The sequence below is a fragment of the Camellia sinensis genome, chromosome 9 (genome assembly GCF_055761805.1).
Source record: "Camellia sinensis isolate YWXY chromosome 9, ASM5576180v1, whole genome shotgun sequence".
Lineage (NCBI taxonomy): Eukaryota > Viridiplantae > Streptophyta > Magnoliopsida > Ericales > Theaceae > Camellia > Camellia sinensis.
This window is the reverse complement of record NC_138969.1, coordinates 161,516,105-161,535,556: the sequence shown is the minus strand read 5'-3', so window position 1 is coordinate 161,535,556 and position 19,452 is coordinate 161,516,105. Positions and strand designations below refer to the sequence as shown.

The 19,452-nt window shown below is 38.8% G+C and overlaps 2 protein-coding genes across 2 annotated transcripts; one reads left to right on the top strand and one right to left on the bottom strand.

Moving 5' to 3' along the window:
- Window positions 1–3,901: 3,901 nt before the first annotated feature.
- LOC145799864 (uncharacterized) lies at window positions 3,902–5,056 on the bottom strand. Its single transcript, XM_082889497.1, has 2 exons — window positions 4,447–5,056; window positions 3,902–4,203 (listed from the first exon to the last, which is right to left on the bottom strand). The coding sequence occupies exons 1-2, from the start codon at window positions 5,054–5,056 to the stop codon at window positions 3,902–3,904; spliced, it is 912 nt and encodes a 303-aa protein (XP_082745623.1).
- A 4,042-nt stretch (window positions 5,057–9,098) lies between these two features.
- On the top strand, window positions 9,099–9,854 carry LOC145799863 (uncharacterized). Its single transcript, XM_082889496.1, has one exon. It carries the CDS (start codon window positions 9,099–9,101, stop codon window positions 9,852–9,854), a length of 756 nt encoding a protein of 251 aa, XP_082745622.1.
- The last annotated feature ends 9,598 nt before the right edge of the window (window positions 9,855–19,452 follow it).

The following is a 19,452-nucleotide window of genomic DNA, read 5'->3' as shown; positions in this document are numbered from 1 at the left end:
GCAAAGGCTTTCAAAATACAATCGGTGAGTCAGATGAACCCCGATTGTGGCGGAAAGAGTAAACTAGTGTCTGCTGGATCATGCAATTGCCGACCGAGATACGGCGAGCATGTTCACAAGAGAAACAATAAGAATAAAGGCCTATGAACAAGGTTTTCATGATGGCCGAAATATTAGTATTGACAAGACAAATGAAAAATTAGCTAAGGATGTCTATCAGTACGAAAATCGTGGATTTAAGCATGGATGGATCAAGGCTCTGCAGGCTGCGGGTATCGATCGGCGTCATTTCTGTATCAGAATTACAAATTTCCCTTCGAGGCTTATGATGCCGAGAAATACGACGATGAAGAGAGTGCTGAATAGAATTAGATATCAAAAAGTCATGTATTTGTATTTATTTAATGAAATAAATATCTGTTTTATTATTTCGATTCACGTTTGTATCTACTTGTGACAATCGTATATTGATCCATGCCATTCTATTGTCAAATTCGGTCCTTCTGAATTCTGAGGGTTATCAGCCGTCTGGGCTTTCGAACAATGGGTGCTCCGAATTCGGTGGCTTATTCGGCCCAAACATGACATCCACGGAGGGCGCTTTGAATTTGGAGTCTTGTTGTCTTGGCCAATCGTGATATCCATAAAGGGTGCTTCGAATTCAGAGGCTTATTCGACCCAAATGTTACATCCACGCAGGACGCTCCGAATTCGGAGTCTTGTCTTGGCCAATCCTGATATTCACGAAGGGCGCTCCGAATTTGGAGGCTTATTCGTCCCAAATGTGACATCCAGGGAAGGCACTCCAAACTTGGAGTCTTATTGTCTTGGCCAATCGTGATATCCACGAAGGGCGCTCCGAATTCGGAGGCTTATTCGGCCCAAATGTGACATCCACAGAGGACGCTCCAAATTTGGATTCTTATTGTCTTGTCCAATCGTGATATCCACGAAGGGAGCTCCGAATTTGGAGGCTTATTCGATCCAAACGTTATATCCACGGAGGGCGCTCCGAATTCAAAGTCTTATTGTCTTGGCCAATTGTGATATCCATGAGGGCGCTTCGAATTCAGAGGCTTATTTGGCCCAAACGTGACATCCACGGAGGGCACTCCGAATTTGGAATCTTATTGTCTTGGCCAATCATGATATCCACGAAGGGCGCTCCGAATTCGGAGGTTTATTCAGCCCAAACGTGACATCCACGCAGAGCGTTCCGAATTTGGAGTCTTATTGTCTTGGCCAATCGTAATATCCACGAAGGGCACTCCGAATTCGGAGTCTTATATTTATTATTAAACCATTATTAACGAAATTGCGATAAAAAAGGGCACCACACTGAGAAATTGAAAGATCTATGCATAACAGCAGCAAAAATTTGAAACAAACTAGCATGCCGTACAAGTTGGCTTAGTGATAAAATTTGCACAAATGTGTGGAATTCCAGGGGCGTGGTAAACTTCTCCCAGCCATATCTTTGAGCCGATATGCCCTAGTTTCGGCGATTGAATCAACCTGATAAGGGTCGTCCCAGTTGGGGCCTAATTTTCCATCTGCTAGATTCTTAGTAGCAAAAAGTACTTTCTTGAGGACCAATTCTCCAGGCTTATAACGATGCAACTGCACACGCTGATTATATGATTTAGCGAGCTGTTGCTGATACCGTGCCATGCAAGCAAAGGCACAATCTCGACGTTCTTCAATCAGAGTCAAGTCCAAGGCTAATATCATGTCATTACGGCCCATGTCAAAAGCCATGGATTTCATCGTAGGTAGGCTGATCTCTAGGGAAATAATTGACTGGGTTCCAAAGCATAAAGTGAACGGCGTTTCCCCAGTGGATCGCCTTGGAGTAGTACGATGAGCTCACAACACACTGGGCAACTCTTTGACCCATTTACCTTTAGCTTTTTCTAACCTTTTCTTGATGCCATCTAGGATGATTTTATTGGAGGCCTCTACCTGACCATTGCTTTGTGGATATGTCGGCGAGGAAAAGTAAGGTCGGATACCATACGTGTTGCATAATTATTGGTAGACGCCATAATCAAATTGGGTGCTGTTGTTTGAGAGGAGTGCTCTTGGTATGCTGAATCGTGTTATGATGTTTTTCCATACAAAACATTTAACATCGATATCTCGAATATGTGTTAAGGCCTCTGCTTCAACCTATTTTGTAAAATAATCTATTGCGACAATCAGGAATCGCTTGTTTCCTGGAGTTCGTGGTAGTGGTCTGACAATATCGAGTCCCCATTGAGTGAACGGCCCATGACTGGTGATAGAGTTTAATTCCTCGGCTGGAAGATGAGTTAAAGGGGAAAACTTTTGGCACTGTTCACATTTCTTGGCATAATTCTCAGTATCTGTTCGCATGGTCAGCCAATAATATCCCTGTGTTACGGCTTGGTGGGTCAATGAGCATCCTCCAAAATGGGCACAGCAGCAATCTTCATGTATTTCAGTTAAGCGTTCCTCAACTTTATCTGGGTGAACACATTCTAAATACGGCCCAAAGAGGGTTTTTTGTAAAGCTTTCCTTGCGGATCCAAGTAGTATCTCGGGGCTTTATTTCACAATTTGTGGGCTTCCTTCTTTTCCATTGGGAGTTGTTTTGAGGAAAAGAATGCGACGATAGGGTCCATCTAACTTGGTCCTAGTTCAATGACATTAATCTGAACTGGTTCAGAAAAGGTAATGCTCGGTTTAGGGATGAATCCTACTTCGATTGTCCGTTTGATTTTTGAATTGATGACAGAGGCTAGGCAAGCAAGGGCATCCGCATGCGTGTTCTGATCCCGGGTTATTTGATTCAATTTGTGGTGGTTGAATTTTGTGAGCAAGGAATTCGTCGTTGTCATGTAGGCCGTCATGCGGTAATTTTTAGCTGCATACTCCCCTTTCAACTAGTTGATGACTAGTTTCAAGTCACAGAAAATAAGCAACCGCCGCGCACCGAGGTGAAGTGCATTTCGAAGGCCGGTCAACAATGCTTCGTATTCGGCCTCATTATTTGATGCATCAAAGCCTAGTTTAACGGCCTGCTCGATTATTGCCCCTTCAAGGGTCATGATTACTACGCCTGTCCCACTGCTACGTTGGTTGGATGTACCATCACAATACAACTACCAAATGTCTCCAACATATATTCTCCAGTTGGGTTTAGGTTGCACTTGTTCGGACTTGAAGTCAGTAAGGCATCCCGTGAATTCAGCTATAAAGTTGGCGAGTACTTGCCCCTTAATGGCAGTTCTAGGCAAAACTAGATATCATATTAGCCGAGTTCCAAAGCCCATTTCGAAACGCGCCCTGATGGTTCTGCACTATGGAGCACCGACCGGAGGGAATAGTCCGTTAGTACACCTATCGCATGCCCCTGAAAGTAATGCATTAGTTTTCTTGCAGCCATAACGAGAGCAAGGATGAGCTTTTTCATTGGTAGATAACGTGTTTTGGTGTCGACTATTGCTTTGCTTACATAGTAAACTGATCGCTGCTCCCCGAGTTCCTCCCTTAAAAGTACGGCGTTGACCGCCCGGTCAGATACCGCCAGATACAGAATGAGCGGATCGCTTGCCGAAGGGGTTGCCAGGAGTGGTACTAATCGGAGATAAGTTTTCAAGCCATCCAAAGCGGCCTAGCACTCGGGGGTCCATTCAAAAGCTTTGCCTTGCTGAAGTGTGTGAAAGAATTGTCGACAGCGATCTGTGGAACGGCTGATAAATCTGTTGAGCGCGGCGGCTATTTCCATAAGCTTCTAAATCTCTTTAACTGACCGAAGAATTGTTGTTATCTGCCTCGGGTTGGCCTCTATTCCGCGGTGGTTCATAATGTAGCCTAGGAATTTTCTAGATTCGATGCCGAATGTACACTTTGAGGCGTTCAATTTCATTTTGTACTTTCAAAGAATGCCGAATGTATCTTCCAAGTCAGCTAAGTGGGTGTGTTTTTCCGTAGATTTGATCACCATGTCGTTGATGTATACTTCCATGGTGCGGCCGAGCTGTTCCTTGAACATGACAGTAACTAGTCTCTGGTAACTTGCCCCTACATTATTCAGCTTGAAAGGCATGGCCTTATAGCAATAGGTTCTTCTCGGGGTGAGGAATACAGTCTTTTCTTGATTCTTCGGATGCATAGCAATTTGATGATAGCCTCTGTAGGCGTCCAAGAAGCTCATGCGTTGATGGTGTGCCGTTGCATCTACAAGTTAGTTTATTTTGAGGAGAGGAAAACAGTCATTGGGACAGGCTTTATTTAAATCCGTGAAGTCCACACAAACACACCAAGATCCATTCTTTTTCTTTACAACTACGGTATTGGACAACCATGTAGGATAGGTTACTTCGCAAATTGCCCTGGCCTCCAACAATCGGTCAACCTCTTCAACAACGGTCGAAGCATGCTCCGCGGTTGACCGCCGACTTTTCTGAATGATTGGCTTACATTTTGGATCAACGTTTAAGCGGTGCTGGGCCACAAATGAATCCACATCTAGCATCTCGTATGGTGTCCACGCAAACACGTCAAGGTTGCCAAGTAAGAAGGATATAAGCTCGTGCCTGTCAATTTCGTTCAAGAAAGTGCCGATCATGAAGAACTTGTCATAACTCCCATGAATCTCGACTCGATCCAGGTCTTCAATTTCTTTTTCATTGGGGATCTTCCCAATATCCTCGAAGTTCTCCCGATCCAGTACTTCAATCGAATTCACTTCGAGTTCCTTTGGTCTCTTTGCAGCAGCAACAAGGTAGCATGCCTGTGCCGATTTCTGAGAACCCCAAATTTGTTCAATGCCATACTCAGTCGGAAAACGAAGAAATTGGTGGTAGGTGCTCGGCACGACTTGTATGGTATGCAACCAAGTTCTTTCCATAATGAGATTGTATGTTGAAGGAAGTTTGACAACCAAAAATTCTACGTCTACTGATCTGGTGCCTGCCTGAATTGGTAGTGTGATTTTGCCCAAAGGATACTCAGGGTTAGCATTGAAGCCGAATAATAGGTAATCAGCTGGCCACAAATCCGAGTCGGTGAATCCGAGTTTAACAAACATTTGTAATACATTATTTCCGAAGTGCTTCCCTGATCAATAAGAGCACGTTCAATGGTGAATCTGTTCACGCGTAACTCGATGACGAGGGGATCGTTGTGGAGAAAGGTTACCTCAATCAAGTCACTGTCATCGAAACTAATCATTCCAGTCTCATGGGGCCGTTTTGCTGGTGTGATCGGCCTATGCAAGCTAGGTTGCAATTGAATTGTCTGTATCTCGGCTGATGAAGGCAGGCTGTATATCATGTGAATCACACTAAGTGGAGGTGAATCCGGCCGTAGGGCTACCGTGTTCGATGGATTATTCTTTCTAACGTGTTGTGCCAGCCGGCCGTCTTATACCAGTTCCTCCAGGTGGTTCTTCAATGCATAACAACTGTCGGTATCATAACCATGGTCCTTGTGGTACTCACACCGCTTGTATCTTCTCCTTGTATCAAGAGGTTCCATCATTTTGGAGGGGCATTTAAAGAACGAAAAATGTTGAACTTTCGACAAAATCTTGTTGACCGGCTCTGCTAACTCCGTGTACTTTTTGTCCGAGCGTCTTGTGCGCCTGCTATCTACCTGATATTGTTCATTTGATCAGTGTGAACACTGATCACTCGATCGCGCGCAAGTCACGCCTTTTGTCTCGTTTAGCCCGATTCCGCGGTTTAGGGCTCCTTGATGGCACGACGTTTATCGGCTGAACGATTCCAAGCGGAGCTGTCTTAACGACTTTCTATCCGGCTTTGACCCGCAGGGCATCGTCTTCCACCTTATAATATTCTTTAACTTTCTTCATTAATGCCCAAATTGTTTTGGAGGCCATCTGGTCAGCGAACTGCAGAGAGAAGGCAGTGATGGCCATGGAGTCATTGTAGGCATCGTCTACCAGGTTAAAGCATTCTCAATAGCGTGCCGAATATTCACGAAGGGTTTTTTCTAGTTTAATTTGCATTGCTTAGAGAGAATCGGCTTGCTTTGACTGGATTTCATTGGTGATGAATCTTACCTTAAAGGACTTTTTGAGTTGATGGAAACTTTTAATCGATGCCGGCTCCAGTTTATAGTACCATCTGACGACTAGTGGTCCCAGACTCCTCGATATGAGGGCTTCATCGTCAGCATGCAGTGTCATCGCTTGTTTGTAATGATGAATGTGGTCAGTGGGATCTAATTTTCTGTCATACAAGGTGAATGACGGTGCTTTGAACTTCTTGGGTAGCACAGCCTTTACAATTCATTGCACAAAAGGGTCATGCTTATTTTCTTCATCCAAATCATCACTTCTCCTCCCTCGCTTGTGCTGTACATACGGACTTCCTTTAGATGAGCTGGATACATCGACTTGTCCCTTCTTTCTGGGTTCCGGGGATGGTGAGTCAGAATCGCTGTCATTATCATGTTTCCGAAGTCGGCGTTGTTGATCATTCTTTTTTCCTAAAGGTCGACCCCGGTCGTGGCATGCGACTTGCAGGGATTTAGCTAGCTCTAGGGCCAACTCCTGGCACAGGCGCTCGTTCTCAGCCATCATGTTTTCCAGACACTGTTCATTTGGCTTTGCTTGATCCACGATTGTCTGCATTGTCTCTTGCATCGATGTTGAGGGTGAGGTCTGGGCAATTGAGTCGAAGTTCAAGACCCGTTGTGCGGTGATATTTTCCAGTCCAGGCATGTTTCTTGGAGTGATGTCATCTCTTGGCGTAAAGTCGTCAGCGACTATTGGAGGATCATTTGTTACGCCAGCTATGGATGTGCTTAAGTATTTCCACAGACGGCGCTAATTGTGGAGAAGTGGTTTGGAAATACTCCAGTATCCAGTCAGATGTCCTTCATCCCCTGATTGCCACCTAAAACAAAAGATGAACACTCCAATCGAGGGTGCCAGAATTAGCACTTCGATCGTCAAGATAGTACGCTCTCAGGTTTACTTCGATCTCACGTTATTTTATCTATTCTCACATATCTTTCTTTTGTCAACGTTCCTCTTTTTATATTACCCTTTGGGCCCATGGGTCAGGCCCACCTTTAATCTAGCACTTGATGGCTTACTCAACCTTCTGATTGCGTGCTGGTTCTTATTCAGCTCTTCATATGGCCGACTGCATATTCAAATGTCTTCAGCCAGATCTCCAAATCTCTTCCCATGGCCGACTATTCTCTACCTTCGATTGTAGCCAAATCGACTAAGGCCAGATGTCTTCAAATTCTTTGGCCTTCCTCAACACATAATTATTCGTCCCCCACAAAATCTGATCTTCAACCTGAACTCATCTACATAAGTCCTACATAAGTCCGACATGAAAATAATAAATTGAATTGTACTATGCCCGAATTGTTTGAATTATTTACAAATTTGAGTTTTTTGTTTTTGACAATTAGACTAATTGATTTGTTAAGGTTAGAATCTAGTAATATTTTTGGCTATAAAATCATTAATAAGATTAAAACAAATAATGTAAATAATGAGAAAGAAAATAAAAATAAGAGAGAGATGAGAATTGAGAAACTGTTATACAAAATAATTTTTATCATTGATGAGAAAGAAAAATGAATGGTAAGTTTTGTATTTGTGTTGCTTATATGCATATGATATATATATAAGTAAGAAAATATGAAAAAAAATTCTAAACTATTTTAATATTATTTAACAATTAATAATTTATATATAGTTAATAGTTTTATAAATTTATATAGGTTAAACTATCAATATGATTTTTTTGTATATGTCGCTAAAAATTGACAATTAGTAACTTTTTTTTATCACGATTTTTATAAATTGTCGCCAAAACTTTCAATTAGTGACATTTTTTTGTGATAATTTTTTTAAACTGTTGTTAAAAGTTAAAAATTAGTGAAGTTTTTTGTGTCGACTTTTTAAAATTTTCTCTAAAATTATAATTAGTGATATTTTTTATAACAAAATTTTCCAACTGTCGCTAAAAATTAACAATTAGTGACGTTTTTTTAATAATATTTGATAAAAAAACGCTATTAATTATCATAAAGCTTATTGGACAATGAGTCCACCTATTAGGATCTATACATAAGTCTCCCTTATATATATAATTCACATAAAGCTATTGATAGGATCAATCATACATTTATTGTTCTTGTTCCCAAAATTAGTCTCGGCGGATTTTCGGCCTATTAGCCTCTTAACGTCATATATAAAATTGTGTCAAAAGTTCTTGCTAATAGGTTCAAAGTGATTTTGAATGATATCATATCGCCCAACTAGAGTGCATTTATTCAAGGTCGTCTGATTAGTGACAATGCATTGATATCCTTCGAAATTTTTCACTATCTCAAAAATAAGTCCAGGGGTGCGGTTGGGGAGTTTGTATTGAAGCTTGAGACGAGGAAAGCCTATGACCGAGTGGAGTGGATCTTTTTGCAAGAAGTTATGACTCAAATGGGTTTTTGATAAGCCTATAGAGCAGCATCAGCATCAACAAGAGTTGGAGCATATGCATCATCAATCTCTTCAGCCTCAGCCTAGTGTATGGATTGTAACTAAGTGTAATAGATATAAGAGTTATAGTAGTGGTGGTTAGTGTATGCAAGTCATTTAGAATTTGTTATAACAAACTCTTAATTAACTCTTGTACAAATATATACATATTTGCATGATTGATCAATTGAAACCTATCAAAGAACATTTCTCATTTTCTATTATGGTATCGGAGCCTTGGATAGCTCTTACGAGCAAGGTTCAACAATGGCATCCCTACCATCTTCTAATTCAAAATGTGCTTGAAGCCACATATCTACTCGATTTTGTGACTGGAACGGTTCCATGTCCAATTCCTCAAATTCTTGATCCATAAGGTACATTAGTTGCTAATCCAGAGTTCACATAATGGAAAATCATAGATGCACATTTGTTAAGTTGCATTATTGCAACTCTTTCTTCCTCTGTTTTCTCCATTGTTCTTCAACATTAACATTGTGCTCAAGTTTGGAATGCTCTAGAGAAGAGATTCACTTCACTCTCTCGATCTCATGTCCATTAACTTAAGAACAAGTTGTAATCAGTCTCCAAGAAAGAACTCTCAATGGAAGAGTATTTGACTCAAATCAAAGATTTTGCTACTAAACTTAGTCTTGCTTCTTCCACAATAGAAGATGAAGATCTTGTTCTAATAACACTCAAGGGATTACCAGATGAGTACGAAGCCCTAAAAACGGCCATATGTGCTAGGCTTGAGGCAATTAATATGGAGGATCTGTGTTCATTGTTATGTTCTGAAGCAATTTATGTGGAAAATAAGGCTAAAAATGCTCTTGTTCATGACTTGCCTATGGCTTGTGTTGCAACTAAGGGATCTGAATCTGGTTTTGCTTCATCTCACCAGTATGCCAGAGCCTATTCATTTGGTAATCAAGGTGGGCATCAATTTTGTGGTAGTAGAGAGGGAAGATACAGAGGTAATGAAAGATGTAACAATACTTACAGTTTCAGAGGTAGGTATGGAGGAAATTTTTCTCGAGGACATACTTCAAATTCAAATTATGGTTGTCAAATTTGTGATGGCTATAATCACAGTGCTTTTGATTGCTGGTTTCGAATGGATCTAACATATCAACCAAATCAGAGCTCTTTACTATCCCATTCTCAATCTCATTCAACTAGAGCCTACTCTACCACTACAGATCAGTCTTTTTCTAATCAATTCTTTGCTCCATCTGGTTCAACTACTCCTTGGTATATAGATTCAGTGGCCACTAATCACATCAAAAATGATTTAGCAAATCTTCAACTATACCAACCTTATCATGGCTCAGACCATGTCACTGTTGGTAATGGTTAAGCTATTCCCATTCAGCACTTTAGTAAGGGCTTGCTACTTACTCCTCAATATTCTTTTTCTCTAAATAATTTGCTTCATGTGCCACATATTTCCTCTAATCTCTTATTTGTTCATCAACTCACTAAGGATAACAATTGTTCTGTAACCTTTGATTCTAACTCATTTGTGGTTCAGGACAAGCATATGAACCGGGTTCTACACAAAGGCCCTAATATTCATGGTCTCTATCACTTTGCATCTTTTTCCTTTTCCATGCTTCATCAAGCACATATTGCTTAGGCACAATCACAAGTCTCTTTGTCTACTTGGCATTGAAGACTTGGTCACCCTTTCTCTTTAAAATTTCATCACATTGCACAGCACCTACTTACTACATTCACCAAAAAAGATTGTAGTTCATTAGCTTGCAATCCTTGTAGTGTTGTAAAAATACATAGATTGCCTTTCAAATTGTCTACGTCTACTGTTAATATACCATTTTCTCTTGTGCATAGTGATGTATGGGAATTATTTCATGCTTCTCTTTCTGGTTATAAATACTACCTCTTGTTTTGATGATTTTACAAGGTTTACTTGGATTTATCCTCTTTATGTCAAGAATGATGTATTTTCCACTTTTCTTGTGTTTAAGGCCTATGCTGAGAAACATTTTGATACATCTCTCAAAATACTAAGGACTAATAATGGGATTGAGTTTGTTAATCATCAATTTGATACTTATCTTGCTAATTATGGAATTGTGCATCATCTTACCTGCCCTTGCACTCTAGAACAAAATGGCGCAACTGAAAGGAAACATCAGCACATTGTTGAAACTGCTATTGCATTAATGTATCAGTGTAATGCCCTAACCCTTCACACGTCATCGATATTTTCCGCTTTGAGCCATGCTCGCACAGATTTATTCTTTTCACATATCCTAGAACTACTCCAACCTAAGAATGCTTAATTGGGGAGTTCTACTAGGGATCTTACCACATGGGAAAAGGCTTCGTTGCTATATAAGGGTTTAGGTTTTTACTTTTATAGCCCAGGAACTCCTTCTCCATTCCCGATGTGGGACACCGGGACATTACAATCCACATCTCTTAGGGCTGCAAGTCCTCGTGCAATAGCCTACCAGCTCACAAGCCCACCCACATGCACCAAGAGACGCCAGGGGCCCATACTCGGTACTCCGGAGAGTCGGCTCTAATACCATTTGAAACGCCCCAACCCTTCACATGTCATCGATATTGTCCGCTTTGGGTCACGCTTGCATGGATTTGTTCTTTTCATCCATTCCATAACTACTCCAGTCTAAGCACGCTTAACTGGGAAGTTCTGCAAGCGATCTCACCACCCGGGAAAAGGCCTTGATACTATATAAGGGTCTAGGTTTTTACTTTTATAGCCCAAAACTCCTTCTCCATTCCCGATGTGGGACACCAGGACCTTACAATCAGTCTTTTATGCTTCACCTTACAATCAATCTTTCATGCTTCTTACTTATTGGTTTGAAGCTCTTGCTACAACTATATTTCTAATAAATAGAATGCCTAGCTTGTCTCTTCATAATATATCTCCATTTTAGTTGTTGTTCTATGCCATACCTAATTATGCATTTTTTTGAGTGTTTGGCTGCTAGTGTTTTCTTTGGCTTAGGCCTTATGTTGGTCATAAACTTCAGCCCAGATCTTTTCCTTGTATTTTCTTAGGCTATCATCCTTCTACTAAAGGGTACAGGTGTTTGGATTCCTTAAGTGGCAAAATTTATTTGTGAAGGCATGTTTTGTTTAATGAGTCTTGCTTTTCATTTGCTACTCACTCTTTTATCTCTCCTACTCTCCCTACTCTTATTTCTTTTATCTAGTCCGCTCCCAGACCTACAGTTCATTTAGTTACCGTCCTTGCAGCTTCAGCAGCTCCTATACCTCAGCCTGCAGCACCTTTTTATGTTTCACCTTCAATTGTCCCTATTTTTGTTTTTTCTGCACCTATTTCTACTTCTGACCTTATTCTTGCTTCTTCTGCGTCTATTTATGCTCCCATAGCACCTCATTTTGTCACACTTACACTTCTTGCTTCACATATTTCTTCTTCTCCTATCACTACAATATCTCATTCTTTTACTTCTATTCCTATTCAATCTATTTCCATTCATCTACCATTCTCTTCTCCTATTCATTCTTCTTCTATTTCTTTTAACACTTATCCTATGACTAATAGGTCTAAGGCTTCCAATCTTTCTCAGCATCCAGTAGCTCCTTCTTATCATCTTACTCATTCTTCTGTGGATTTTTCTCTTATTGAGCCTCAAATTGTTACTTAAGCTTTGGCATCTCCACTATGGGTTAATGCCATGAATGAAGAATTTCAGGCTTTGTATTAGCAAGGCACTTGGCAATTAGTTCTATTTCCTCCTACCAAATTAGTCATTGGTTGCAAATGGGTTTTTCGCATTAAAAAGAAGGGCAAACTTCACTTTACCCCCCTATGGTTTAGGTTGGGTGCTGATTATCCCCCTAACATTAAAAAATCACCACATAACCTCCATGTGGTTTGTGGACTAAAACACACAGTTAGCTTTTCTGTTAAAGTGAGAGTCACATGCTTGCAAGGAGAGTATAAACAATGCCATTAGATCTGTAAACCTTTACCCAGGAAAAAAAAGAAGATGAAAGATGGTTTGATCTTACTGAATATGGTTTGATCTTCGTACTACCAAAATTTTTTAAGCTTCTTACTACCTAACTTCGGTCAATCCCATTCCGGTGCCACTCTCCGATCAACCCCAGTCCAAAGTGTCACGACCCAAACCCGCCCCTATGTGTTTGGCACCGTAACCGGCCAGTAATCCGTAGATTACCAAAGGCCTCTGAACAGATTAACAAATAATAAGGGGCTGCAGAAGTAATAATACAAAATAGACAAGGTCCAATGAGCTGTGATAACGTACATGAGACAGAACATTTCAAAACTTATTTATATATATACATAAACATGCCAGTCCAGATACACAATATTTACAGAGTATTACATCCCAAGACCTGTCTTTACAAAACACATACAGAGACTAGCATGAATACAAAAAAAAAAGCCATGGCTTTAGACTCAATTAGAACCTCATCGAGAGGCACAACGATTGGCTGACAAAAGCAGAACAGAAGGCCATCAACTCTGGCCTTGGTCATGTGCTGGCTCACCTACATACATAATATAAACTGTGAGCGAAAGCCCAGTGAATAATAATAGTGTAAAGGGTTTCAATGAATGAGTTCGTATAGATTCAGAAATCATAATTCAGTTCATATCAAAATCATAGTTTATCCAGATCTTATACAGACAGAAATCACAAGTCATGATTAAGTTTACGTGATACATCCATTAGCATTAACAGAATAGAACAGAACGTATACACGTGGGGTTATGAATAACCAGTTCTATAAAGGAACCTCCGGATCCGGGTAACAGAACAGAACAGAACCTGAGCCCCCATGACAGGGCCTTCGGTACAGGTAACAGAGTGCAGATAGAAATAAGTTCCATAAAGGATCCTCCGATATCGGGTAACAGCTAACAGATATCATATGATGCTAAGGATGTCACGAATATATATTAGAAATTGAACAATCATTCATTATACAGAACATATCATTTCAGAAAATAGATCTTGTTTTATCACACAGAAAATAGATACAGTTGAACATAATTTTACTAAATTATAACTCACAGTTGGCCTTGAAATAGACAGACGGAGCAGATTCATCACACGACACGCGGCATGTGACCTACATAACACATAACAGACACACTTGAAACACACATTCTAATTGCACAAAACTTACGTCGTTGGTTCTTAGTGTGTTTCTAACCTTAAATCCCCACTATAGAGTCTTAAACATGGCCTAGAAATGCCTAGGATGGAATGAGGATGCAAAGATGCCTTGAAAAACATTTTTCAAAACTTGCTGAAAACAGGGGTCTTGCTTGAGCGTGGCTTTCTTCGCTCGAGCGAGCTTGTCAAAACAGAGGGGTCGCTCGAGCGTAGACTCCTTCGCTCGAGCGGTCTACAAAAATGCAAAAGTATTAGTTGTTGAAATTTTACGCTCGATACCCGCTCAATGCTCGCTCGAGCGTGAGACACAGCCCTTCGCTCGAGCGTAGGTCTCGTCGCTCGAGCGTGCGTCTGCATGCACCAAAAACCTGAGAGCTTGCAATTTACACTCGAGCCACCATTCCTTCGCTCGAGCGGAGCTCTGAACAAACGATGGTCGCTCGAGCGTGGAATCCTTCACTCGAGCGAGGAAGCCAAATTCTGGAATTTCTAGATTTGCCTCCCAAGCTCAAACCAAGCATTCAACACCTCAAAACTCGACCTCTTGGGCCCATTTTCTGGAAAACACTTGTAAACTCATAGTATAGGATGTTTCAAAGAACAATTTGTAAAATCAAAGCCCAAAGGTGAGTCAATTAAACACAATTTCAAACAAACTTCCAAGAATTATTAAAGAACATGACATGCAAGTGTTCAATTGAATTCAATGCTCAAAAAATATAACCAAATGCAAGATTAAACTCAAAATCATGATGAACTCATGGACTATAACTAGAATATGGTCTTGCATGCAAGAATTTCCATGAAAACACTTCAAAATGTTATGATATGAACATGCATGCATGGATTATTACCCAATTCAACATTTTAAACCAATTCTAGGCTTTAAACTCTAATCTTCCATGAACCATGCAAGAATTAATCTTAAATGCACAATTGAAAGGAAAATCTCCTACCTTAAACCTTGAATTCCAAGCCTAGAGGCTCAAATTTGCAAAGCCTCTTCAATTCTCCTAAGCTCCAAGCCAAATCTCTAGATGAATCCTATTTTCTCCTAGCTCTCTCTCTCTCTCTCTAGTCAGTTTTGACAAGGAAAAAATGGTTGAGGAAATATGTTTCAAAGTGTAATAAGGTTGGTCTCCAAATCAAGCCACTAAGTGGCATAATGGTAGATAAGTCCAACTAATGTAATTTAGCTTTATTTAGTCAAATTTAATCATACCAAATCAAATTTCAACTAAATTTACCATAAAATCACATTTATTCTAATTAACACAAAACACTAATCAGTTTCGGATTCGGCCGCCGATAAGGCCTTCAATTCACAGTTTAAAACATAAAACACGAACAGATCATTTTATGGCAAACAGATAAAAAAACACTAAGATAATGCAATACATATGCAATTTAATTCCGAATTCCTTCTAAATTACTGTTAGGCATAAATAATCATGGCTTAGCATTAATCAGAGGTCGGGGTTATTACATAGAGCCACTCTCCGGTCAACTCCACCATGACCTCCACAGTCGATCACCCCCAACAGCTTTGGACAACCTCAATCCATAGCCACGGCCACAAATTATATGTATAATCTGTATAAATATAATCTTACTAAATATGGTTTGAAATGTATAGCTATATATATAATCTGTATGTATGTATATGCAAATTATATAATCTATATATATATATGTATATCAAAGGTAATTTCAATTAATCAAAAAAAAAATTGATTATATAATATATCTATATATATGTATATCAAATCCATATATATATATATATATGTGTTATGTTTAATATATATATATATATATTGCATCTGTTGAGAATAGGCTCTGTATATATATAGTTGGCAATTCGCTTGGTATATGTTGGTGTATGTGTAGCTTATTTTGCATCTACTGTATTAGGAATAGGCTCTGTATATATATAATCTATATGCAAGATGATGAAGATGAAATGGAGAGAGAGAGAGAGAGAGAGAGAGAGAGAGAGAGAGAGAGAGAGAAGCAGAAGAAGAAGATAAATGAGGGTATAATTGTCAATTTACAACTTCTGTTAACAGAAGTTAGTATGCGTTTTAGTCCACAAATCACATGGGGGTTATGTGGTGATTTTTGAATGTCAGGGGGATAATCTGCACTCGGCCCAAACCATAGGGGGGTAAAGTGAAGTTTGCCCTAAAAAGAATTATGATGAGACTATTGCAGGATACAAGGCTAGGTTGGCTACTAAGGGTTTCCTTTAACAAGAAGGTGTGGATTATGCTGAAACTTTTAGTCTAGTTGCTAAGCAACCCACTATTTTCATTCTATTGTGTCTTGCTCTCCAAAACAAGTGGTAAATGGTCTCTTAAGCAATTAGGCATCTCTAATGCCTTCTTGTATGGAAAATTGAAAGAAGAGGTTTATATGGTGCAGCTTTAGGGCTTTATTGACTTCAAGTTTCCTTATCATGTCTGCAAATTGCACAAAGCCTTGTATGGCCTTAAGCAAGGCCCTAGGGCTTGGTATTCTACCTTCTCATCCTTGCTAAGGGTTTAGCCATAGCCATTCTGATCAGAAAAACATCTATTAGTCTTACCATTCTTCACATACTTTGATCCAAGATTTACTGACGCAGATGCATGAGGTGTTTTCTAAGAAGGAACTAGGAGAAATCTCATATTTTTTGGAAATCTCAGTCCACTCTACTTCTAATGGTTATTTTTTATCTCAGCAAAAGTATGCTCAAGAACTTCTACAAAAAAGCTGGCATGGTGAATTGTAAACCCTACTTTACCTCTATTGCCCTTAAGTTTCCTTCTTCTTCTGATGAGTTTCCATATGATCAACCTTCTTTTTATTGTAGTATTGTTAGAGCTTACAGTGTTTGACTATTACTAGGCTTGACATTACCTTTGCAGTCAATCAGGCATGCCAGCATATGCAGGCTCCATCTAATGCTCATTTTGCCTTGGTTAAACGTCTGCTGAGATACATTTAAGGCACCATTTCTCATGGTCTCACCTTCAGACAAGGTTCTTATGACCTTCATACTTTTACTAATTCTAATTGGGTAGGGGATTCCAAGGATAGGAGGTCCACATCTGGGTTTCGCATTTATCTAGGACCTAACCTCATTTCTTGGTTTGCAAAGAAGTAGCCCATCGTTTCCTGGTCTTCTACTGAAGCTGAATACAGGTCCATGGCACATACTACGACTGAAATCTATTGGATTCAATAATTGGTCAAAGATTTATATGTTCCTTGTTCATCTATCCTAATATTGTGGTGTGATAATGTGGTTGCCATGGCTTTAGCTTTGAATCCTATGTTTCATTCGAGGTCCAAGCACATTGAAGTAGACTACCACTTCATTAGAGAAATAGTTGCTTCTAAGCAAATTTATTTAGCTTACATTTCTACTGATGATCGGATTGTTGATATTTTTACCAAACCACTTACTTCATCTCAATTCTATTATCTCAAATTCAAGCTTTTGGTGCTTCTAAGCCCCATCATCTTGAAGGGGAATGATAAGCCTATAGAGTAGTATCATTATCAACAACAATTGGAGCATATGCATCATCAATCTCAACTTCAACCTAGTGTATTGATTGTAACTAAGTGTAATAGATATAAGAGTTATAGTAGTGGTGGTTATAACAAACTCTTAACTAACTCTTGTACAAGTATATAAATATTTGTATGATTGATCAATTGAAATCTATCAAAGAACATTTCTGTTAGTTTTCTGCAGCAATATGTTGAGCTAGTCATGCACTGTGTTTCGCTTGTCTCATATTCGGTGTTGATCAATGGTGTGCCATCATGTGTGTTTCAACTATCTCGAGGTATTTAAAAAGGTGATCCCACTTTAAAATCTTGTTTCTAGTAGTATTTTTGAAAAACTTTGATATTGCGGTGTAAAGCTTTCGTGAACCATTTGTAAAAAATCGAAACATTCACTAGTAGTAAAAAGTTGTTCTTTTTTAATAATATAATCATTTACAGAATTTTGTACACATATATGATCGTATGAAAATATTTGCAAAATACTAGTCGATGAAACCCCTAATTGCATTTGACTTCTAATGTCAGGTTGTTAACTTTGTAAATGTTTGCGAGTATGTCTTTTTAGATGATTAGTACCCCTGCAGATGCAACACTAAGTTAATGTGTACAATATTTATATTTTGCTTTAAATGTAATTGTACTATCAGGTTTATTTACATATATTTTTTCGAAATAATCCCAAACAGTACTAGTCGTGCCCCTAGATAATGATCCAGCTGTTGAAAAATAGATATTAGGTACATTAGAAGGAGAATCAGCATATTCATGTTGTGTATCATATGCATCAATATCGACATAAATATTAGGAATATTAAGATCCATGGTAATATAAGTAAACTAATAATTAATTTAAATAATGATTAAACACTAGCAACTAATATATGTTAAGAAATGATTAATGTTACTGACTGGCTAATGAGATACAAAAATTAACTTCTTCTGATAAAATTTATTCTTGCATAATTACAATTACCACTTAGGGATGAGACTACAAAATTAATTGAGAGAGTTGAGAGAGAGAATTATTTGTGAGAAATAAAATGGGAGATGAGGGATAATTATAAGAGTTTGGGAGGATAGAGTCAATTTGTGGAAAAAAAAAAAAAATTACCATTGGAACTAAACGGTCATTTGACCATTTGAAAGAACTTTTTTTTTTTTTTTTTTGTGGTGAATTTTGACTGCTGGATATAGCAGAAAGCCGTTGGGGGATAGGCTGCAGATTGGGTTGGGCTGCCCATAGGACGAAATTTTTTTGAGTTGGTCCGAACTTCAAAATAACGGTCCAGAGAGCTGGGCTTGGGCATGGTCCTAAACAGGTTGAGCCCACCTTGAATCGCGAGCGAGTTTCGAGCCGTCTACGAACCGCAAGCCATTTTTACACCCCTAATGAAATAAGATGGATAGAGTGGTTAGATTTAAATAATAGAGTTCACTTTCCTATTTAGTGTATTATGATTAAATAGTGATATAAGGTGTCAACAATAACGCAATGTCACTGTTATATTAAAATTTTATTCAAAGAAAGTAACCTCCTATGATTATTTGAGTGACTTATAAAATTTGATTATATTATTTCAGTGACTCATAAAATTTGACATATAAAATCTGAACCGTTCATGCTAATTTGGATAAGGTAGTGTGGCCCTAAGCAAAGCACAGGGGAGAGTAGTTGCACATTTATGACATTTTGGCCATCTTCAATTTTGCAAGTCATGCCTTGTGTTTTACACAAAGTACACAAAACCAAACCAAACCAAACCAAACAAATGCCCTTTTTGCCAAGAAAAGTTAAAAACAAAACGCGCGCGTGTCAAATACAAAGCGTTACGTGATTGCATTGCATGACTTCCGCTGGCATGTGGGGTTATTATTGTCGTTTTACACTTATGTACCCAATAACTAATAAGGTCGTTAAAAAAAAAAGGAAAATTTCAAAAAAGTAGAGAGTAAAAATAATAATTTGAAAATGATAGGCGTATAGGACTTATTTACACATTTTAATGCATAAATCACTTATACTTTTATCACTTTGAAAGTGATAGAATTTTTGCCCCAAATAAACTATTTATTGATTTATTTCTATCACATTATCTTTTAGTTTGTTGTACATTTTTTCGTAACAAACAAAAATCAAAAAACAACATTTTAAAAGTAAAAAATAATTTTCCTTCAAATGAAGTTTTGCTCTATCTGGTTGAATTTTTAAAATTTGTTTTT